The sequence below is a fragment of the Pseudoliparis swirei genome, chromosome 5, assembly GCF_029220125.1.
Source record: "Pseudoliparis swirei isolate HS2019 ecotype Mariana Trench chromosome 5, NWPU_hadal_v1, whole genome shotgun sequence".
In the NCBI taxonomy this organism is placed as follows: domain Eukaryota; kingdom Metazoa; phylum Chordata; class Actinopteri; order Perciformes; family Liparidae; genus Pseudoliparis; species Pseudoliparis swirei.
This window is the reverse complement of record NC_079392.1, coordinates 2,955,869-2,980,172: the sequence shown is the minus strand read 5'-3', so window position 1 is coordinate 2,980,172 and position 24,304 is coordinate 2,955,869. Positions and strand designations below refer to the sequence as shown.

Here is a 24,304-nt window from a genome sequence, read left to right as displayed (position 1 = left end):
ATTTGGAAAGAAGAAAACGAAATGCACACAATGCAAAGCTACAGTACAGCACATTTATAGTTTACACACAAAAATTAAAAACATTAATAGTATAATACGAGCCGTAATGATTGTGCCCAATTGTAAAATCCCATACAGTTTTTCCTGATCCGATGTGAGGTCAAAGGTCAGGGATGTCTATGTGTACAGATTGTAAAGCCCTCTGAGGCAAATTCCTAATTTGTGATATTTGGCTATATAAAATCAACTAAATTCAATTGAAAATTAAATCAACGTCGCCCCCCCCCCCCCCCCACGCTGTGCAGCACGAGGCCCCGCTGTGATGCGTCGCGTCCCCTTTAAGAGCCGGGGCCCCCGCTGTGATGAGTCGCGTCCCCTTTAAGAGCCGGGGCCCCCGCTGTAATGCGTCGCGTCCCCTTTAAGAGCCGGGGCCCCCGCTGTGATGAGTCGCGTCCCCTTTAAGAGCCGGGGCCCCCGCTGTGATGAGTCGCGTCCCCTTTAAGAGCCGGGGCCCCCGCTGTGATGAGTCGCGTCCCCTTTAAGAGCCGGGGCCCCCGCTGTAATGCGTCGCGTCCCCTTTAAGGGCCGCGGCCCCCCTGCGCAGCGGCGTCATTGCGCAGCGGTTTGAACCGAGCGGAGTGACCTTCCTCGGCTCTCAGTCGGAGACGGGCAGCGCTGAAGCCACACGCCGCTCCCCCGCTCCCCAGCCTCAGCAATGAACAACAACTTAGTCGGAGATGAAGTCGGGTAAGATCCGTTGAATCGACCCGTCCAACTGCAACTTATTATTATAATTAGCTTTATTTATTATGGAGATGGTCATTTTGACAGCTAGCATTATCTGTCGAGCTAAGCTAGCCGTAGTAACTCGGCTATCCGGAGGAAAAAGATGGGAAAACAAAGTGAAAGTGCCCGTGAAAGTAGCTCGGTTGTTACGGTGTAATACACCGTGTTTACCCGGAGAACTGTCGCTCGTCCGGGGGCACGCGTTGGGACGCGCAGCGGCGTAGTGCAGCGTTGTGTCCAGCTAGCCTCCGGAGCTAACGCGGCTAACGATTGCCAGCGAAGCGAAAGTCTCCTCGACTCGTCCGTCGCGAGGACGTTTAGCGGACACCGCCGGAGGAGGACGGAGAGCCCGCTCCACGCCGACGGGGTTCAGCGGTGGTTCTGCGTGGTTTTAATGGACTCGTCGTCTGGTTCTGGATCTTAGTGCCGCTTTAAACTGTCGTTAAACTTCCAGCGGTGCAGCCCCGGGCATCCTGGAGCTCTGCGGTCCGGGTGCGTGGAGCCGAGCAGCCGCTCGGTGTCCTCTGGCTGGGGGCTGCTCGGTGTCCTCTGGCTCGGTGCTGCTCGGTGTCCTCTGGCTCGGTGCTGCTCGGTGTGCTCAGAGGTGAAGAGGCGGCGACGAGGAGCCCGCCGCAGCCCCTCAACCCGGTCCTTCAGCCGGGTCTGGGTGAGCGTGCTCGACCCAGCGGCTCTGCTGCCCCACCGGGGTAACTTACGTGGCACGAGGTGCACAAAAAGACGGAGGACATCACGGTCAGCGTCGAGGGTTCTGGAGGGTCGTGCATGAGCAGAGCTGGACCTGGACATACCATGAACACGGACCTTTAACTGAAGCTGTGTGTGTTGTGTAATATCTGTTTACTTGGCTCTCCAGTGAGCTGGAGGTTGTGATGGCTCTGACACCGGGCTGTCAATCTCCTCCTCCGCCTGTGTTTTCAGTCTCTTTTAAGGGCCTCTGAACATGCACAATGTGTCTCTGCTGGTTTGCATGTCTATCATTGTGACGTGTGTATAACTCTAAGTTTATCCTCTACTGTAATTCAAAGTGGTGAGTAATGATTGACGTGTCTATCATCGTGTATCTCCTCTTTTCAGGAAGCTTTTTGTGGGAGGATTGGACTGGAGTACCACACAAGGTTAGTCGGGCTGGTTAACCTTCACGTGGTGTTGATAATTAACATTTGTTGAATGCTCGTGTTTCAGATTGTTTTGTTAAATAAAGGATTTCGTTGGTAATTTGTTGGGACTCTCGCTTGGAGTTTAAATCATGGTTTAAATACAATAATAATAGATTATCAGGTTATAAGAAATAGAGTAGATATGGGTATTCTTCTCGATGATATCAGGTGTACGATGACATCGATAAGATAGTTTAGCACCACTGATGCATATTAAAATGTACATTATTTACATTATATTGTGGCCACTGTTCCTCTTTAATAACACAGCTTTCCTGTGTTTGAAATATGTCATTGGGACATATTTTTTTAATATTCTCAAGTCACTGATGATCAGTTGCAAATTGTAAACCCCGGTGGAGGGGTCTAAATCAGACGGTCTACATCAGACGGTCTACATTTGGTGTACATTCTCCTCCACTGACTAACCAGATCTCTAAAGTCCTTCACTGGCTCGTTGTGGTCTCATTGAGGTCTCATTGAGGGCTCATTGAGGGCTCATTGTGGTCTCATTGTGGTCTCATTGAGGTCTCATTGTGGTCTCATTGAGGTCTCATTGTGGGCTCATTGTGGGCTCATTGAGGTCTCATTGGGGTCCCATTGTGGTCTCATTGTGGTCTCATTGAGGTCTCATTGAGGGCTCATTGTGGGCTCATTGAGGTCTCATTGAGGTCTCATTGAGGTCTCATTGAGGTCTCATTGAGGTCTCATTGAGGTCTCATTGAGGTCTCATTGAGGTCTCATTGAGGTCTCATTGAGGACTCATTGAGGTCTCATTGAGGGCTCATTGAGGTCTCATTGAGGACTCATTGAGGTCTCATTGAGGACTCATTGTGGTCTCATTGAGGTCTCATTGAGGTCTCATTGTGGGCTCATTGAGGTCTCATTGAGGTCCCATTGTGGTCTCATTGTGGTCTCATTGAGGGCTCATTGTGGGCTCATTGTGGGCTCATTGAGGTCTCATTGAGGACTCATTGAGGACTCATTGTGGTCTCATTGAGGACTCATTGAGGTCTCATTGAGGGCTCATTGAGGTCTCATTGAGGACTCATTGAGGACTCATTGTGGTCTCATTGTGGGCTCATTGAGGTCTCATTGAGGTCCCATTGTGGTCTCATTGTGGTCTCATTGAGGTCTCATTGAGGGCTCATTGTGGGCTCATTGAGGTCTCATTGAGGTCTCATTGAGGACTCATTGTGGTCTCATTGAGGTCTCATTGTGGGCTCATTGTGGTCTCATTGAGGTCTCATTGTGGGCTCATTGTGGGCTCATTGAGGTCTCATTGAGGACTCATTGAGGTCTCATTGAGGACTCATTGTGGTCTCATTGAGGTCTCATTGAGGTCTCATTGAGGGCTCGGTGTGTCCTTGTTTGTGTTGCTTGTGTTCCGGCACACTGCTAACGGTGAGACCTGAATCACAACTCAGCGTAACTCTGTCTCCTCAGCGATACCCCAGGGCATCCCAGCGAGGAGGAAAGCAATTACGATAACAAACTGGCTCCTCGTTTGTTCAAACGTGCACACTTTGCTGCCGTTTAGCGTTTGTTTTTACATGAATAACCAAAGTTAGAGCGCTCAATGTTCTGGCACAAGACAACACCAAGGTCACCGGATGACTTGTCGTCTTCCCCATTGACTTTCACGGAGTGGTGCTTGTTCCCTCCCCCTCCCCCCACACACACACACCTGTTTTATTTCAGGCTGAAGATATTTTCTTAGCCTCGTTTATCGTAATGAAAGTTCTACAAGTCGTGACGTCGCTTCTTTGTGTTCACGAGGCAGAATTTTATCTCAGATTATATTTGCATTACAGTTCTACGTTTCTCTGCTTTTATTTTTTCACGATGTCATTTCTTTCTCTCTCTCCTCAGAGACGCTTAGAAACTACTTCTCGCAGTACGGAGAAGTGGTAGATTGCGTCATCATGAAGGACAAAACCACAAATCAGTCGCGAGGCTTCGGCTTCGTCAAATTCAAAGACCCCAATTGTGTCCGGACGGTGCTGGAGACGAAGCCGCACAATCTAGATGGAAGAAACGTGAGTGTTGTTCTACATCAAAAGGAGCCGATAAGTCGTATCAACCCCAGTAATCTTCTCATTGTGCGAGCGACGTGAACAAATCTCTCGTCCTGCATTTTCACCGTTCAGAGGCGCTCGGAGCTACTCAAGGTGAAGCGCAGACGATGCTCTCTGACGCCCCCCCCCCCCGACCGGACGCACCTGTTTCAAGTCAAACCGGATTTCTCTGAGATGGCAGGAAAAAGAAACAAGCAGTTGTTAATCTTCCTCTCTGCGTTTTCAATCTATCCATAATTAATTACATCAAAGCAGGCGGCGCCGCCGCGAACGACTCACGGCAACTCCGTTTAAGAAGGGCCTCGCGTTGTATAGTTCAATTTTCAATTCAATTCAATTTTTCATTCAGTTTATTTGTATAGCCCATTTTCACAAATTACATATTCCCCTCAGATTGCTTTACAATCTGTACACATAGACATCCCTGACCTTTGACCTCACATCGGATCAGGAACAACTCCCAAACAACCCTTCAGGGGGGGGAAAGGAAGAAACCTTTTGGAGAGCAACAGAGGAGGATCCCTCTCCAGGATGGACAGAACAATAGATGTCATGTGACTATATGAACAATAGATGTCATGTGACTATATGAACAATAGATGTCATGTGACCAGAAGGAATCATTACACACAAATTAAAACACAGTAACAACACAATCAATGAATATGACAGAGTGTATGAATAGTTGGTAGTCGGCATGGACCACGATCCAGACCTCCACGATCCATCAGGCAGATGGAGGTAGAGAGGAGGAGTGGGCGGAGTCTCAGCAGGGCCATGGCGTAGTTGGTAGTAGTCATATTCCACGATCCAGACCTCCACGCGCCATCAGGCAGATGGAGGTTCCATATATTCACGTTGATTTGCATACGTCGGTTTCCCCTTGCGTGCGAGTCCGTATTCGGTTCAGTGAACATTTGAAGGTGCCTTTATTTGGGGCGACGGTTAAGCGTTTTTCTGTCTCTCCGCTGTCAGATCGACCCGAAGCCGTGCACTCCCAGAGGAATGCAACCGGAAAAGTCTCGAACCAAGGAGGGCTGGGTAAGACACGTCTTCTACCGGGGCGGCCGGGAGGAGTTTCATTCTCTCCGTCCTCTACTCCTCACGGCCATGAGGAGAGACCTTCAGTCTGACTTTGACCTACATTTAATTTTTTCAACAAAAAACAAAAAATGTAATCTACATGCCCTTCATTCCTTTGAGAACTCCAGATTTTTTTTTTTTTTTTTTAAATCACAGAAGCATCAAATATGACTTCTATTGACCTCTATCTGTGCAACAATATATCTGCACATTTGACATCACAGATGTAACAAAACGGTCTTGTGAAGAGGTCACAGGTCTGTATCGCCAGGTTTAATAATATAATTATAACAACACTTATTGCCTTTTTTTTGCATGTAGAATAGTTTTCTTAATTCCCATGCCTTCCCAGCTATAACGTGTTCTTCTAACGTTTGTCCCTTTGTTGAACAAAACACTCGGAACTAGAGCCGAGCATGATGATTGTTTTAAGAAAGGCCGAAATCTCTGCAGCAGCCACAGTGATTTCTGCTGATCCATTAAATTATTATCATCTATTATCCTGATTTTGTCCCTTTTGCTGTCAATGCAACATGTTTGCACGCCATAATTTAGCCGTGAGCACACATTGCGTGCACGATGCTTTTAGCCCTCTGCGTCCCACCGGAGCTCCTTCCCCGGTTTTAAAGGAGCGACCGCTGAGTGTTCCACTAACAAAGCGGAGTGATGTCATCGTCGCCTCCAGCCTCCGTCGCCTGAGTGGCCGAGAGGACGAGCGGAGGAAGCCGAGCTCTCCGATCCGTGCAGACCAGTGTTTGCGTTTGACGTGACATGTTAGGGGCAAAGAGGGGAACCTAATTTCTTGTGCACAGTGTGAATAGCTGATGGCTAACTGCCCCCCCCCCCCCTCTACCCGGAGTGATCCTCTAACAGGCATTGAAATCCATACACTCCTCTTTTTCTTTCAGAAGGGCAGCAAAGCCGATAGCAATAAATCAAAGAAGATATTTGTAGGTGGAATCCCCCATAACTGCGGCGAGCCTGAACTCAGGGACTATTTCAATAGATTCGGAGTGGTGAGTACGCAGTTAAACAGATGTGACATTGAACGGAGGTCAATATGTACACGTTGATATTTAGTGGGGTAGGACCATTATTTGTTCAAAGAATATTTAATTGTCTGCTTCTCTAAACGCAGCCCCCCCGCCCCCCTCGTTTCCCTTTGTCCCTCTCAAGGTCACCGAGGTGGTAATGATCTATGATGCGGAGAAGCAGAGGCCCCGAGGTAAAAGCTGATCCCGTTCCCCCCCCCCCCTCCTCTCCATACCGTACCGTCTTAAATCTCACGACAAACTATTCTGGCCCAAAGAGAAGAGAACAACAACAAAAACAGCCCTTCACGCCCCAGATATTCATTTCAATGTAAGCCGTCACATTAATTTTATGTATGGCGGAAACATTAAAAAAAGCACGTTGGATTAAAAAAACCTGATTAAAAAGTCACCACGGCTCACAGTGGCCATTTCTATAGAGCCGCAATGAAAAGCTGCTTGTCATGTGACATATTCTCTCCTGGGAAAGTACCTTAAATTTATGTGACGGGTACATTATATTTAATTTTGGTTTCATGTGCACATAACACAACAGCAGATGGGACTTTAAAACATTGTCAGATGCTGAAATCTGACAGTTGTTTCATAAATATTGCTGTGATTTTGACTGACATCTCTGAGAGGAGCTATCTTAAAAAACCTTTATTCAAGAATATAGTTTATAGTCCCGGACGGGGTGGTAATCTCTAAGAGCGGCGTGAGAGTCCCTGGATTATTTGAGGTGGTTGTGATGACGACATCATCCAAAAGCAGTTTACTGTGCACAGCGGTTGTGAAACCTTCGAGGAAGATGCTTCAGTAACACGTCGAGGTTTATCCGAAGAAGCGTGAAGAATGCCTCGGTGTTAGTCCCTTTCTTAAAGGGTGCAACCCGAGAACAACTAGAACGCTTCTCCTTTGAAATGTATTGGATGCAAAGCGTCCGTTCCTTTAATTGGAAGGATGTAAAAGCACGAAATGCAACCGCCACATCGTTGTCTGTTACATTTTTTGGGATCTATTTTTGTATTTTTGTCATATTGCAAAATAAGTGTTAAAAAAATTATACATTATACATTAAACATGTACTTTGACTGATATTTCCATTGTTTTTCATCTTTTTGTTGATATACAAACAGAGAATAAACCGCTTTACCCACTGGTACACCCACCTCGAGTACAGGGAAATAAATACATAAAGAAAAATTAAAAGACGTGTTTTAAAAAAATGTAAATTGTCTTTATATACCTGCGATAATGCTAAAAGGTCAGTAAACTAGGTGCTCCAAAAGCAGTTAACTTCATCTCAACATCTAAAGGGAGAGGGGTTTAATATTACATTGTTATCATCAGAACAATGGAACTATTTTAGAAGGTTTTACTTTGCTATTTCAAAAATAATCTCTCTAACCTATTTACTGACTGTTAAAAATGAGACAGAAGTTTTCCATTCAATCATTTTTTTTAAATGATATGTTTTTGACATGTGCTGACACTTATTAGCACGGACGGCCTCACTGGGACCCCGAGCCACTGGCGGTGTTGGTTCATCTGTGTGTGTCCTACATAGCAGCGGTGCAGCGACCCACGACACACACTACTGCCCCCCCCACCCAAACCCCCATTCATCTCGCTTGGGAGAACCCAGAATAGTTTGTCATTGGGATCTAACATGAATTGCACCAGTAACAACCATTCCATAATCTTTAATAGTATTAACAGTTTCTTTTACTAAAAACATTATTTGGAGTAAGTTTTCTTTAACGTGATATATATATATATATATATTTATCTTAAATGCCGTAGTGTGTTTTCCCATATGTAGAGAGTTAAGTATTTTTGTAAGTAAGCCCTTCTCTATTTTTCTTTCCTCTTCCCCTTCTCCTTGTGAATGGTTTGAGTGTGATTAACGGTGTCTCTTAAGATTTGTCATTTCTCCTTTAGGTTACTGAGCATATTCTGGTAGCACAGAGATACAGGCCAAAGTCAAACTCAAACATCTCACCTGGTCAAGATGGGGTGTGAACAACATGGCATCAAATACAATTATGAGAGGATTCAACTCGATTCAAGTAATAGTTTAGCAGCAATTAACCGCTTAGTTCCTAAACTCCACCGTGTTCCTGAACTACAACGCCTTCTTCTTAAACTACACCGTGTCTTTCTTAAACAACACTGCGTTCCTAAACTACACCGTTTTGTTCCTGACCTACACCATGTTGTTCTTAAACTACACTGTGTTTCTGAACTACAATCTGTTCTTAAACTACACCGCGTCGTTCCTAAACTACACCGCGTCATTCTCAAACTACACCGTGTCGTTCTTAAACAACACCGTGTTCCTCCTAAACTACACCGTATCGTTCTTAAACTACACCGTTGTGTTCCTAACCTACACCGTGTCGTTCCTAAACTACACAGCGTCGTTCTTAAACTACACCGCGTCGTTCCTAAACTACACTGCGTTGTTCTTAAACTACACCATTGTGTTCCTAACCTACACCGCGTCGTTCCTAAACTACACAGCGTCGTTCTTAAACTACACCATTGTGTTCCTAACCTACACCTCGTCGTTCCTAACCTACACCGCGTCGTTCCTAACCTACACCGCGTCGTTCCTAAACTACACCGTGGCGTTCCTAAACTACACCGCGTTGTTCCTAAACTACACTGTTGTGTTCCTAACCTACACCTCGGCGTTCCTAAACTACACCGTGTCCTTCTTTAACTACACCATGTCCTTCTTTAACTACACCGTGATTATGTTTTTTTCGACCAACTTTACAAAAACAGAAAATATTTATATTCAAGAAGCCCAAAACAGTGTTTTTTCATTTTCATTTTTGTGTAAAAAAAGTTAACCCATTTTTTAAATTAAATCATCAACATAGTTATTGTGGCCGTATAAATGTTTAAAAAATGATCTCACAGTTCTACGTCTATTAGTCTGAGTGATCGTTTGATTCACATCAGTAATTCGTCTTTAACTTGTGAACTCTGGTGTCACCGAGATGTTTCAAACTCTTTAACTGTGTCAACAAGTTGTTGACGGATGTTTTTTATAGACTCCATCGTGATGCTTGGCGTGGGGCGAGAGGTCTCTAAACCTCAGTAGTATAGTCTCTAAATGGATTCAGGTTAGGTCCCCAAGTAGAGACGCACAACCCAGTTCTGCCACAGAAAGTAGATCACTGGCCCCCGTCAGACGAGTCCACTGAGCCAGAAGGTTCTTCCTCCTCCTGTTTGATGAACGTTGACAACACCCCATCACAACTTGATCTCAATCAGCGACTCGTTGGGGAACCCGTGGTGGCCTATATCTTTGTGTTATCGCCGCGAGCGACACTTTTAACTGTTAGGCTTATCCCGGCTGACTCAAAAAGTAAAACACTGAATTTGGGAGAGCTTGGAGAAAGCTTTTAGGCATTCTTACAGTTTGTGTTTCTCCATATTTTTGTGATGCATAAACAACGGCTGCTCCACAGCAATAGACCCAGGGGACGGGTCAAGGAGGGGTTCGGATGAAACGGCATCAAGTTACATATCACTTTAATTGGCATTCATCGACGTTAAAGGGTGGACGATGGACTTCTTCATGTCACATTTCAAGTTAAATACAATGCTTTATGATTACCAGTCCCGCATTGTTCTCTCGGGTCCGCGTTGCGACCTCATCCGAACCCCCCGGAGCCTCTCGCTCCGCCTTGCCGGACCTTCCCTTCTGCTGAAGCCCGATACTGTTCTTCATCTTGTGATGTCACTACCTCCCCCCCTCCTCCTTGCTACCTTGCCCCCCCCCCCCCCCCTTGCTACCTTGATTCACTCTTGGTCGTTGGCTAGGTTTTGGATTTATTACTTTCGAGGCCGAACAATCAGTGGACCAGGCTGTCAACATGCATTTTCACGACATCATGGGCAAAAAAGTGTGTAGTTGTAGTTTTATTTTACCCTTAAGATCAAACAGAGGCTTGGGCGACAGAGAGAGAGTTACGCAATGATGCTGTCTTTAAACTTGTGTTCCGGTGGCGTCGCATGTGCAGCATCATGAAGCACAAAGTCAAACCAAAACAACTGATCAGGCTACTAATGATTATTATAGATATTCCTTACTACCCTCACACTTATTGCCATAAGTTCTATAGAGGCACACTGATCCTTTACTAATGCTGTTACGCCAGTGTCTGTAGTCGCCTAAGGCTTTGTTGAAACCGACCACTCCTTTAGGATGTCTTCAAATATTAAAGTTACAATCATTTGCTGTTTAAAATGACATATAATGTCGTTCAAATCTAATAAAGCAGGAATATGAATCACCTAAAGGATTGGTCCATTCAGTTCTGTTTCTTTTGTTCTCTGATATTTTGTTGGCAGGTCACTTACATGTCGACATGTTTTTTCTTTTCTTTTGTTCTTTTTGAAAAGTTAAAGAAAAAGCTCAGTGACCTCACTTGAAGAATCTCCATACTGTGTCTCTCAGTCTTCATCGATAACAAACGACGGCGCTCCGCCGCTCGTGAGACGCGAGGCACTGTGATGTTTGCACGTCGCTTCCCGCTGTTTGCTTTAACTCTGAGTGTGTGCCGGGCGGAGGGGAAGTGGGTTTACTGCAAAGACACTCGCAGAGCGTCAGGCAAGCTCGGAACCTTCTGGAGCTCCTCGTGGCAAACACCTCCACCTGGCACCCCGGCTGAGTGAAACATTCAAACACGCAGTAGAGCTTGGTGCTTATCTAAATATAACATTAACAAATACAGTTCTACTTGGTGAATATTTAAATATAACAAATACAGTAAAATATTAACAAATACAATCCTACTTGGTGAATATTTAAATATAACAAATACAGTAAAATATAAAAAATACAGTTCTACTTGGTGCATATTTAAATATAATATTAACAAATACAGTAAAATATTAAAAATACAGTTCTACATGGTGCATATTTAAATATAATAACAAATACAGTCAAATATTAAAAATACAGTTCTACTTGGTGCATATTTAAATATAATAACAAATACAGTAAAATATAAAAAATACAGTTCTACTTGGTGCATATTTAAATATAATATTAATAAATAAAGTAAAATATTAAAAATACAGTTCTATCTGGTGCTTATTTAAATATAACAATGACAAATACAGTAAAATATTAAAAACACAGTCCTACTTGGTGAATATTTAAATATAACAAATACAGTAAAATATAAAAAATACAGTTCTACTTGGTGCATATTTAAATATAATATTAACAAATACAGTAAAATATTAAAAATACAGTTCTACATGGTGCATATTTAAATATAATAACAAATACAGTCAAATATTAAAAATACAGTTCTACTTGGTGCATATTTAAATATAATAACAAATACAGTCAAATATTAAAAATACAGTTCTACTTGGTGCTTATTTAAATATAACAATAATAAATACAGTAAAACATTAACAAATAAATTTGTACTCTGTGCTTATTTAAATATAACAATGACAAATACAGTAAAATATTAAAAATACAGTTCTACTTGGTGCTTATTTAAATATAACAATAACAAATAAAGTAAAATATTAAAAATACAGTTCTACTTGGTGCTTATTTAAATATAACAATAATAAATACAGTAAAACATTAACAAATAAATTTGTACTCTGTGCTTATTTAAATATAACAATGACAAATACAGTAAAATATAAAAAATACAGTTCTACTTGGTGCTTATTTAAATATAACAATGACAAATACAGTAAAATATTTAAAATACAGTTCTACTTGGTGCTTATTTAAATATAACAATAACAAATAAAGTAAAATATTAAAAATACAGTTCTACTTGGTGCTTATTTAAATATAACAATAATAAATACAGTAAAACATTAACAAATAAATTTGTACTCTGTGCTTATTTAAATATAACAATGACAAATACAGTAAAATATAAAAAATACAGTTCTACTTGGTGCTTATTTAAATATAACAATAACAAATACAGTAAAATATTAACAAATACAGTTCTACTCGGTGTATATCTGGTGAGGATCGGTTCTGAACCTTCATCGGCCCCGCTGGGCCCCAATTGAGACACTTTGTAATTAGAAGCTTTTATATATGTATATATATATTCCAGAAGTTTGGGGTGACTGTGTGTCAGTGGTCAGCAGGTCTGTATTTCAATCAGGGGGTTGGCGGTTCAATCCCCGCCCTAGTTGATGTGCCCTTGAGCAAGACACTTAACCCTGAATTGCCCTAATTGGAGGGCCTCTTAGGAGAGATGAGACTGAATACAGACAGAGAGAGAGAGATGGGGGGATGACCCGCTTCCACGTTTAGTCGAACCAGGGACGTCGTGATCGTCTGTCACCGCCTCAGACCTCCGATCCTGAGGCGCCACGATACATGAAAGCTGGTTCCTCGTGTGCCAGTTGTTGTTTAAGTTTTCCCCAACTAGATTTAAGATGGATTTTAGTGATAATAATAAATGATATTGAGGTATTTGTATTTAAAATGATGAAACACGTCGTTGCGCCACCATTTAGCCCGACGTCGCCCCCCTGACTTTGCCCTGGTTTCCAGTCGTCTTAATCCATTGTCCTCGACGTGACTTTACCTTCTGCTGGGACTTGAGGGAGATACGAGTTACACATTTATAAATTGGAGCACTTCAAACTGTGGACCAAATCCCAGGGCCGTACGGGAGTCGCGGTATCCATCACGCGTCGCCGCGGCGACCCACGGGGGACGACGCGCTCAGGTAGCTGCTGCCGGCGAGGCCGCCGCCGGAAACATGTGCGCGTAATTAGGTCGACAGAGAAGGAAGAGGGAGGCTGGGGAAGGTGGCGGCACCTTAAAGGAGGAGGACGCTGTGATTGGTTCTCCTCCCGCAAGGTGACCCCAATATCTCAAGCCCTCAGTCTATTTGTGGTCGCCCCCCCTCAGTCGCAGTCTGGCTCCTGCTCTGGTTAACGGCTGCTAGCGTCACCTAGTTACAGGAGCAATGCGTTTACATGAGATATTAGGGATTCAACTGTTACTGCGATGGATGAAGACGACTTAAAAGTTCAATTTTTATGGATAAAGTCTGTGTTCATTATTATAATCAAAGTTTTTATTCTTACATTTAAAGGTTTTATTCGTCCTCCAGCAGCTGTCGGACGTATTGAGGTCAAATTGTACTCAATTGGGAAAAACAAACTTAAATTCTGCCCGTTGACACAGTATGAAGATTCAACTTTCAAAAAAAGAAAATACTTTATTTTTTAAATATTTGCATGTTTACCTTTTTCTATATTCTGTTAGACCTTTTAGATGTAAATTTCTCTCTACATCCATTTCCCCCCCCTAAAACTTATTCCAAATAAAAGAAAAAATATATATTATTATGTATATAAGTGTTAGAGCCAGAGAAAGGTAAGTCATGACTTTGCATTAGATGTCTTTATCTTATTTATTGTAATTCATAAGAGGGAAAAAAAAAAAAAAGCCTATGTTTCTCAGGTATATCTTAAGAGGCTGTGATCTGGATCCATAACTACCTGCTTTCTCTTTTTTGGCCCCCGATAACTACCTGAGACACATAGCGGCACAGTAATATAACATAGTAGCGCCACTTTATTACAATAAAGATAATGTGCCCGATGTTGAGGTTAAAGAATCTGGCCGTGTAGGGTGAGGCGAGTCGTGACCCGGACGCTGGTGATGCTACATGTGCCCCCCCCTTGTCCTTCTGCACAGGTGGAAGTGAAGAAGGCGGAGCCTCGTGACAGCAAGGCCCCGGGCCAGCTGGGCCCCGGCCAATGGGCTCCGAGGGGCATCCTGAGTGCAGCTAACGGCTGGACGGCTCAGCCGGCTCAGGGCTGGCAGCAGCCCTACGGGGCGCAGGGTGAGAGGAAACCCCGTCAGAGGGAAGGGCGTGAATATTAAACATATTTACATGTCGTTGCCCCGAGATTAAAGCTTGTTTTGTTCTCTTTCTGAAGGCGTGTGGGTGTCGACTACGGGCCAGCCAATAGGTGGGTGTTTGACCCCACACACAGAAAACACATTTTATTTTATTTTATTTTTGAGAATGAGTTGTTTAGCTCAGAATCAGAAACATTTATTTGCTATACGTGTTATTTTTTTAAATTTATTATAGGCATAACACCTAGAGGACGACAAAACAATGGACAAATCAGAAAGTCAGTGTTGAAAAAATGTGTGTGTGTGTGTGTGTACGTGTATGTGAGCTTTTTTATTTTTATTTAAAGAAACAAAATGCATAGATGAGGGCAGATGTCTGTATGAGCGTCTGCATGTACGTGTTATTGAATTGGTTTTCAGGCAAGGGAAAATAAAAAATCAAATAATTCAGATTAATGAACTCATCAATAAGACGAGTGGTTTCATGTTTGTAAAAACATAGTGAATGATGACCAGATGCTATGCGTAGAATTGAGACAGACAAACAAACCAACAACAATCAACACAGTGCAAGAGGTTAAAACGTTATATTTACAACGGTATGTTGCGTACATTTGGATCGATCATACCGCACAGAGACGTTTCGGTCTTATCTCGAAGCGCTCGTGTCCCAGAGAGACGGACGTGCGCCCCGCGTGGCATCGAGCGGCTCGTCGTTATCAGAGGCTCGTGAAGCTGAGGCCGCTGATAATGTGCCGCGAGACACAGATGGCCGCCGTGAATAGATTCCAGCCTCCCCGTGCCGCTGGTCAGGCTTCATATCGCCACCGCCGGGTCGACCCGGCGCTGACTGCTTCACTTTATAATCCAGTTATTCATCAACTGTGTGACAAGAAAGTACACTTGCTTTGAATGTTTGAGAATATGCAATTTCTCCAGTTTTTTTATTGAAATGCACAGTTTAATTTCTCAATGTGCTCTGAAATTAAAAGCATAGAAGAAATAAACAATTGAAAAAATAATAAATTAAATAGAATAAATTAAATAAATAGAATAAAATTAAATCAATTAAATCAATAGTTTAAATACAATAAAATAAAATTAATGAGTAATAAGTAGGAATAAATAAATAATTAATAAATAAAATAAATATAATACAATTAATTCAATAATTTAAATACAATAAAATAAATATGTAATAAGTAGTAATAAATAAATAGTTAATGAATAAAATAATAATACAAAATGAATCATGGGATGGTTTTGTTTAACAAAATGTAATCTACATGTTTGACTTTGTTTAGATATAACACACTTCATAAAGTTCTTCCCACATGTGTGTTGCCCTCGTAGGTTGAACAATGAGTTCTAGAACGTTTGACCGGTAGTGTATATGTGCTGGCACAGATATGACTTGTATTGCTTGTGCATTTAATCCCAATATATAAAACATATATTTATGTAAAACAGATCTGTTCTGTATTGGAGCAGGCGGGTATGGACCTCAGCTGACAGCCAGCCGCGGGACCCCCACGCAGCCTCCGTCACCTTTCAACGCATTCCTGGTCACGACCCCCGCGGGGGCATTCGCTGCCCCCCAGGGCTACGCTCAGCAGGGCTACAGCACGGCGCCGCAGTACGGTGGGTACGGCTCGCTCGCCACGGCGCACGTACGGGCGACCGCACGTCACGGTAACACGGAGTTAGGTGAAGACGACATGAACACCGTCAATACTCGAATCTACGTCAGGTTTTCCAGGCAGCTTTGCCGGGGCCGTTTTCAGGGAGGAACCTCTACCTTATCGGGGGTAGACAGACGGACAGATAACCAGCAGTTCATGACATCTTGTTACAAAGCCTGAGCCTGTTATACCACTGAGACAAAATATTTAGAAAAGAAACTGTAAAAAAAAAATAGAAGCCCACAGTTTGTCCCGGCAGCTGATAGGTGGACGTACAGCTTGTATTCTACCCGGTGACCAGTAGGGGCTCTGTGTAACTAGTGTGGTCGAGACTAGACTAGAACAGGGGTACTCAACTTCGGAGGCCAAGAGGGCCACATTTAAACCACAACAGGTGCAAAGGGCCACAAATTATTATTAACATATATTTGTACCATTTTATTCACTGTATTTACTACTGCTGTTTAATATGCTGTCTTGCTAGTCATTTTTAATGCATTCCAAAGCATCATGGAATATTTAACAAATATTCTCAATTTCAGTAACAAATGTAGTGTAGCGACTGCGTTTCCTAGGATGACAAGTGTTGGTCAAGCTGATGTTTTATTAACACGAGTGAATAGCTTTGCATTGATGACATTGATAAAGTTTGCAATTGCTACTTTTCCTATTGAGAGCTCGGAGTCTGCATTTCACAAATATTAATAACAATAACAATATAACAAACAACTGTTTACTTATTCCTAGTGAGAGCTCTGAGTGTGCATTCTTTTCACAAGTCCTTTCAGATCTGGTTGTTGCTCAGTTGTAGCTGCTCTGAGATAGTCTGCCAAATGTCTGTCAGTTAGACGGGAACGCTGCTTTGATTTTATTATTCCCATGGCAGAGAAGGAGCTTTCACACATAAGTAGATCCAAAGCAGGTCAGGATTTTCTGAGCACACAGGATTAATGCAGGGTTTGTGTTCCTCAAAACACAGGATATCCAGAATGTGTCAATGCTCTCCTCCTTGTGTCTTTCTTTGAGGATGTTGTTGTGCTGCAGCTCTATGAGTTGTTCCTCAAACGCAGCCCTTTCGACTCCAAATTGCCCCGATGTGACTGAGACTGAAGTAGCCTGTACGTCACAAGCAAAGGGATTCTCTGTGAATGCCAGCACGGGTTCCAAGGATTTAACGTCCGCGAACCGGGAGGAAAACTCCTCTTTCAATTCCATGAGGTAGGCGCAGTAAGGGGTGGGTGAAAATGAACCTGGTCGTGACACTTGGACCTGTAAAACAGGAAAGTGTGTGAAATTTCCTCCCTCAAGCTGCTGCGCAAACAGGCTCAGTTTGGTTTCAAATGCAGCCACATCATTCATCATCATCGGCAGAACCTTTTGTTTTCCTTGAAGCTTAAGATTGAGTGAATTCAAGTGACGCGTTATATCAGTCAGAAAAGCGGTGTTGTGCATGAATGTGTCATCTTCCAGGGGTGCCAGTAAATCACGTCGGCCCCTCTCTTCCAAAAATATGCGCACAGCTGGTAGCAGCTCCATGAAGCGATCGAGGACCTCTCTGCGACTAAGCCACCTGACCTCCGCATGCATCGCCAAGTCAGTGTCTGCACTTTCAAACTCTTGGACCAAGGAACGGAACTGTCTGTGTTTCAATGCGTGTGCAAGAATAAAATTGACTGTTCGTGTCACAGAGTCCATTGTCACTTTGAGCTCTCCACCTCTCAGCTTGCTGCACAATTGTTCTTGATGCAAAATGCAGTGATATGAGAAGAATCCGGCGTTTCAGGATCTTTTCTGAGCAAAGCAATTAATCCGTTCTCCTTTCCTACCATGGAAGGAGCCCCATCAGTAGTCAGAGAAACCAGCTTTTTTAAGTTGATGTTTTTGCCTGGTCCGTGAAAAAAGCTCATCATTGCAGAATAAATATCCTCTCCCCGTGTTCGCCCTGTTAGCGGTAGCAAAGCCAGCATTTCCTCGGCAAATGTGTCACCTTTGACAAAGAGCACCCAGACTATAAGCTGCGCGATGTCTGTGCGGTCGGTGGATTCATCGAATGCTAGACTAAAGTACTCAGCACTTTCAATGTCTTTGAGCAACTTTGATAAAAGATCGTCTGAAATGACTTCCACTCTCCTGGTCACGGTAGAATCAGACAACTGCAGCTTTGAGATTTGTCTGATGATGTCGTCCTTGTTGTTAAATTCCGAAAACAGTGATTCCGCAGTCCGCAAATTTATTTTTAAGAAATTCTCCCTCTGTAGCTGGCTTCTTGGCTTTCGCAATATTCCAGGCGATGTTGAGCGAGGCCTCTGTAACGTTGTCGCTGCTTTTAACAACGGAACATGGATTGCTGGGCTTGAAACCCACTGAGCAACGTTTGTATTTTGTTTCTCCTCAGGTCGCTGCCAGGTGGATAGGCATCTTTAAACTCCGGGTGAAGCTGTTCGTGATGGCGTTGTAAATTCGCCGCTTTGAGACAGAGATTGTTTTTGACAGAGGAGACACATTGGTTTCCGTGTATCTCCGCAAATTCACTTTTCCATGCAGAGTTGAAAACCCTGTTTTCGTCATCCACTTTCCTTTTCTTTGTCGCCATCATTAATTAAGGTGCAAAATATTTTAACAGATGAGCTGGCGCGATAAAAAGGCGGGAACTTAAATTAAAGGCGCACTACCTAATTTTCACACGATTTTGGTTGGCTAATTATAATTATTATGCATTTATAACCAGGCATGTCGGGGGCCACAAAATAAGCGTCCGCGGGCCGGATGCGGCCCGCGGGCCGCCTGTTGAGTAAGTCTGCTGTAGAAGATACTTCTGGGTTTTATTTAGGGACTTTTGTACCATCATATAAATGAGCTCGCTCCTCTCCAACAGGTTACAGTTTCGGCGCCCCCCAAGTGGACCAGTACGCTCCACAGGTTCCTCCACCGCCCGCCGCTCCAGGATCTGCACCTCTGGGTTTTGCACCCGCCACCACACCAACTCAGGACATGAGCAAAGCTCCCACTGGGCAGCCCGACTTCCCTTATAGCCAGTATGGTAAGAATAGCACGAGGCAGTTTATTCCCAGTCCATTTGAATCCACTCTGGATGTGTTATTGTATGGAGGACATAAAATGTCTTATGTATAAATAAATAAATGCAGAAATAAATAAATGTATATATAAATAAATACAGAAATAAATAAATGCTTAAATAAATGTATAAACAAATAAATACAGGAATAAATACTTGAATGAATGTATAAATAAATACAGAAATAAATGCTTGAATAAATACAGGAATAAATAAATATAAGTTATCCCTAAACATGTATTTCTACATTTCTTCATTTATTTATGCGTGACATTTATGTGTCTTTGTATTTCTATAACCCGTACACAGGCATGATTTAAAGAGACAGGCGTGATTTAAAGAGACAGGCGTGATTTAAAGAGTCAACGTGATTTTAAAGTCAGGTGTGATTTAAAGAGACAGGCGTGATTTAAAGAGTCAGGCATGATTTTAAAGAGTCAGGCATGATTTAAAGACGCAGTCAGTGAGTACGAGTGTGCAGCTGTTAGGCAGAGAGGGGGTGGGGCTATGTAGGGGGCCAGCAGTACCTGGATTCAGTCAGCCTGGTCTCATCCCCCTGGTAGGCGTTGGTACTGCCTTCAGGGAGCATGTAGAGCAGGGAGGTGCAGCAGAAGTCAGTTCGTGGTGCTTTTCCTGTGCTTTGTATTTGCATGTACATTTTGCATGTACATACAAATGACTGTGTCTCCTCCTGCAGAGTGAAACACAAACTGAGAGGGTTTAATACCTGTACGTAGACATGTGACATGCAGAGCTGTGAGCGGTCATCTCCTCGTGGCTGTAGCTTTACTTTACCCAGACATCCTGCGTCCTCCTCTTCTCTCTCTCTGTCCGCTGTGCAGACTATGAAAGGATGATCTAACCGTCAGAAACGTTGTTCGTGGTTCAGTCGTCTCTGCGTCAGCGGTCCGTTCACCCGTTGTCTTCTCCCCGTGTACTGTCTCCACATTATAGCTGAAGGGATGAGACAGGAAAGAAGATTTGAAGAAGAACTCTTTCACTTCTCTTCTCGCTCCTGTTGCCCCCTCTTATGTTGGTTGTGTTCATGGAGAGCTTTGAACAGCACAAAAGAAATGATAGTTTCTAAATTTCCCCACCTTTCTTTCTTTCCTCCTGTCTTTCCACTCCAGTATATATTTACAGTATATATCTGCAGTCTGTATCTGTGATATTTCAAATTAACCAGGAGGCTCTGGCTGCAGCTTGTGGTCATATTCAGTCATTTAACTTTAATTTAAATACACTGTAATCAGTGGCGGCTGGTGAAATTTTGGGGGGGGGCGAAGTTGGACGACGCGGTTTAAATAGCACTCAACAATGAGAAGAAAAGAGGTTTTGAGTAGAATATTGTAAAAAACAAAGCTTTATTTCAAGAACACAGCGTGCTCAACACTGTCCAACAACAACTATCAACACACTGTAACTTTGGGCATGAGAGGTTCAGAGCAGCTTTAAGGAACATTGGGTTGAGTTTCAGAGGTTTGCAAAATAAAAGAGTTTCACCCTCACATGAAAGAGGTTCAGAGCAGAATAGAGTCAGAGAGAGATCACATGTTACATTGGGTGACAGAGCAGACCCACTACTGTAAAGACAAGTAGCTCCTCTCTTTAAAGTTGGCAAACTTCTCCATAACTCTCTGGTTAAAGTCAATCATGTCTGTAACCAGCCTGTTTCATTATTCTTGAGGGAATGTGTCTGTTTTTCAGAACTTCTTTGTTGTGTTTTCGATGCCAGTTCGGTCTCCTTCTGCTGCTCTGCTCTGAAAACAGGGTTAGCTTCATGCTGTTAGCGAATTAGCTCCATGCTCTTAGCTAGATAACTGCGGCAAGATTCGTGCTTTACACTTGTCTGCAGCTCTTTAGATCCCTCCCCCCGTTGTAGTCCAGAGAGTTTCAGTCCCTTTGGAACAACAGACAGGGGAAACTAAACAGCGCATTACTCACTGAGCTCCAGCTGACAGCTCCGTTAGCTACCTGCTCCCGTAGCTCCGTGGAGCTCTCTGGCTGAGGGAACGATACCGGTCTCTGATTTGCCGAATAGTCCAGTCACGTGAAATAAGAAACGATGTCATTGGCCAGGGCGCACATTTTTGCGCCCCAAGATTCACGTTTCATCCGCCAATGAGAAGCCGTCCTTGCCGAAACGACCGTGAAATGTTTGCTCGCTGCCGTACACACACGTTGGGCCGGCGCCCCGAAAATGGGGAGGTGCTTCTCTCCGTGATGATGAGTGGCGATATATTATTTATGTCACATTTAACTTAAAGTAACATTATGCAACAATTGTACCTTAAAATAACAGCTTGAAAAAAATTGTGCCGCAACAATGACTTTTAATATGGCGATTTGCGGCTCCGCCATCGGGGGTCTGTGGGGAAATAACTCCGCTATGTAGGATTCTGGAGCCGCCCGCTCCGGGGCGGATGTACATCGACCTGCTTTCTGGCAGTGATTACGCAATGTCATAAAGTGCCACTCCACTCTCGCAGCTACAGTATAAGGGCGAAGCAAGCGAAGTCTCTTGTCATGAATTACACGGTCCAATGTAAATTATGAATATGTAGCTTTTTGGTGTTGTCAACAATATTGTATTCGATCACACTCCACATTCAAACATTTAGAAAACAACATATATAGGCTGAAAACGCGATCGGTATTTCATCTAAACTAAATGTTGTCATTCTCTTGGTTATGTTAGCATTCATCTCCGATATCACAATGAATAAAACTATGCAGTCATATTGATGTAAAATCTTTGAATATTCTTACCTTATCGGTTGACATCATTTCTTGGTTTCTGACTTCGTCCGGTCATCAATACAAGTGTATGCGAGGCTGCATCTATCGTAACTGGGTATTTACGACACTGAAGTAAACGTTAAATACCTCCAAAACTGAAGGGGGCGCTAAAAGGGAAAAACTCCATTATGGAGCTTTAAGTGGTTGTTGACAGGGGCTTACGGTCTCCCACACACATTTAGCGCGTCAACACGGTATATTTGCTATTTAAATGATTTGGTATATAATGTTTTTTCACAGGATATATTATATTTGTTGCTTCTTTTTTTTTCATCTCCAAATTTTAAGAGGGGCGGCGCCCTAGCGCCCTCTATGGACGCACCGCCACTGACTGTAATGTCCCTTTGGCTTGGACCGGTGTATTCTGGTCTGCAGCCTTTAGTTGGTTACTTTCCTACCCAGATGTCACCTCGGCTCCTTGTGTGTTGCTGCTTCCACCTAGTGTCTGAATAGAGGAACTTTATGATCGCCAAGAACATCAAGACATTTTTTTCCTTAATAAAGCACCTTTAAGTGTTTATTTAATTATTTATACATGTTAATAATGTTACGTAATAATGTTCAACACTAACGGGCTCATTGAAGGAATACAGTATTTAATTACAGACATAATATACAAAAGGCATATTTCATTTATGTATATAGCACTTCATCATAAACACAAAAGTATATTTTTTAGATCCCAAAATATGTCTATATATATACACATTTAAAAAAAATTAAATTAAAATATAGATATATAAACATATATAAAAATATAAAAAATACAACAACAAAAATATATATATATATCTAAACCAAATATGTATATAGATATATAGTAAAACATTTATTCCTGATAAAAGTAAAAAATAAAAAAGCTTGATGGTGATCATTGTACTAATACACTTGAACAGTTTGTGTAACTGTTAACAGAAAAATAATAATTGGACATGAAAAGAGTAAAAGGAATACTTTACCTACTAAATGACCTATTGTAAAAAAGAATATATCGCAAAACTATATACATTTTTTTTTTAACAAACGTTCACAACTTAATACTAATAATGAGATGTTAGTCAAAATGCAGGAACAGGATGAATTACTTGGAAATATTTTACTAGGCACGGTAACATGAGGTGTGTAGTTGATGTGGGTGAAGTATTTTTTTAAGATGAAATTAGTTTCTCTGTACTTTTAAAGGACTCGGGCTTGATCAGTGTTCGGTGCCCCTGACTGTAACATCCTCTCCTCCTCCTCTTCCTCCTCCTCAGGGTACGGACAGGAACTGACGGCCTTCAGTCACGGCTTCGCGGACCCCGGCCAGCCGACGGTGGCGTACGGGGCGGCGCAGCCCGGCGGCGTCCCCCAGTCCGTCGTCACGGCGTTCGGCCGAGGCCAGAACCACAACGTGCAGAGCTTCCATCCATATCGACGCTGACCCCCCCCCCCCCCCCTCCAATCTCCCATCTCCCCTTCCCCGCTGGGCAGGGTCGCTGTGTAAAGTTAAAAAAAGAAGAAGAACAAAGACGTCAGGGAAATGTGTGTTCTCGCAAAAAAAAAAGAAGCAAAACTGGAGTTCTGGATGGTTCTGTTGAACGCACAGTTTGTGGAAGCAGGATTTCCAGTAAATTCAAAAGGGGTCTAAAGAAACCCCGTTTTTTGTTTTTTTGCATAACTTAATGATCATTCAGCAGAAAGAAGCTTTTATCCCCCGACCCCACTCCCCGTGTTTTATAGTAGAACTAAACTACTTTGCAATAATTTTGATTGTCTGGTCAAACACTAGCACAGAGACTATATGTAAAGAGACTTGCATATAAATATGTATATTTATGGTGGACACAAATGAAAAACAGGGTCTCAAGTTTCCTCAGCTTTAAATTCTAGGGAAAAATGTTTTTAATTTTCATTTGGTGGATTTTGTTTACTTTCTGAGCCTTTAACGTTTGTTTAAAATGGAGATTATTATATATATTATACACAAACTGTGCAATTTTTTAAAAAGAGAATTTTGTTCTATAAATGTACACTTTGCTTGTTTTTTTATTTAAAGATGTAGACTTCCCTCAGGTGGCTTTTTTGGGTGCATTTTTTGCACTTACGCAAAAAGTTTAAAAAATGGACAAATTATTCCAAAAATAAATGTTTTAAGAATAGAGTACTTGTCCCAGATGTTTGTATTTGGTTGTGGATGAATTTGCTTCCGGTGTTTTTTGGGGAAACTAAAGCTGAAACAAGTATTCATTAAATTCATTAGTAGATTGATATAAAATTAATCATCGTGAATGATTAATAGTGATAGCGATTTTCAATCCAAAGTAACATAATTTGGTTCCTGCGTCCAATTTTAAAATGTTCCGCTTTTCTCTGATATCATTGTGAACTATGTGTCAACGTGGAGATCAGACTCAACAAGACATGTGTAGATGTCTCATTGGCCTCTTAAAAGCTTTGATGGACATTCAACATTTTTTATTTAAAAAATGTAAAGACATAAACGATTTATTTATCAGAAAATAATTGTCACATTAATCAGTAATGAAAAATATATATCAATTGGAAACTTTGTGCTAAAATAGTAATCGTTGGTACATTTTCCGGGATTAAATTAAGTCTCTCCAGTATTCAGATAATTTAAATTTAAATTCAAAAATAAATTAGATAATTACGAATTTCTTCTATTTTTAAAAATGTTATTTCCACTAACTTATT

The 24,304-nt window shown here is 42.4% G+C and overlaps 1 protein-coding gene across 5 annotated transcripts; it reads left to right on the top strand.

The window, feature by feature from the left end:
- The first annotated feature begins 557 nt into the window (after positions 1-557).
- On the top strand, positions 558-23,750 carry dazap1 (DAZ associated protein 1). Of its 5 annotated transcripts, none has more exons than XM_056414168.1 (12): positions 558-747; positions 1,882-1,922; positions 3,837-4,003; positions 5,018-5,083; positions 6,037-6,141; positions 6,302-6,350; positions 9,997-10,079; positions 13,886-14,033; positions 14,131-14,163; positions 15,524-15,694; positions 18,611-18,775; positions 22,864-23,750. In XM_056414168.1, exons 1-12 carry the CDS (start codon positions 716-718, stop codon positions 23,028-23,030), a joined length of 1,227 nt encoding a protein of 408 aa, XP_056270143.1. In that variant the 5' UTR covers positions 558-715; the 3' UTR covers positions 23,031-23,750. The 5 variants fall into 5 exon arrangements, with proteins under 5 accessions (XP_056270143.1, XP_056270146.1, XP_056270142.1 ...); XM_056414167.1 differs by having other exon boundaries at positions 565-747; positions 6,034-6,141; XM_056414169.1 differs by having other exon boundaries at positions 567-747; positions 6,034-6,141; positions 15,545-15,694.
- The last annotated feature ends 554 nt before the right edge of the window (positions 23,751-24,304 follow it).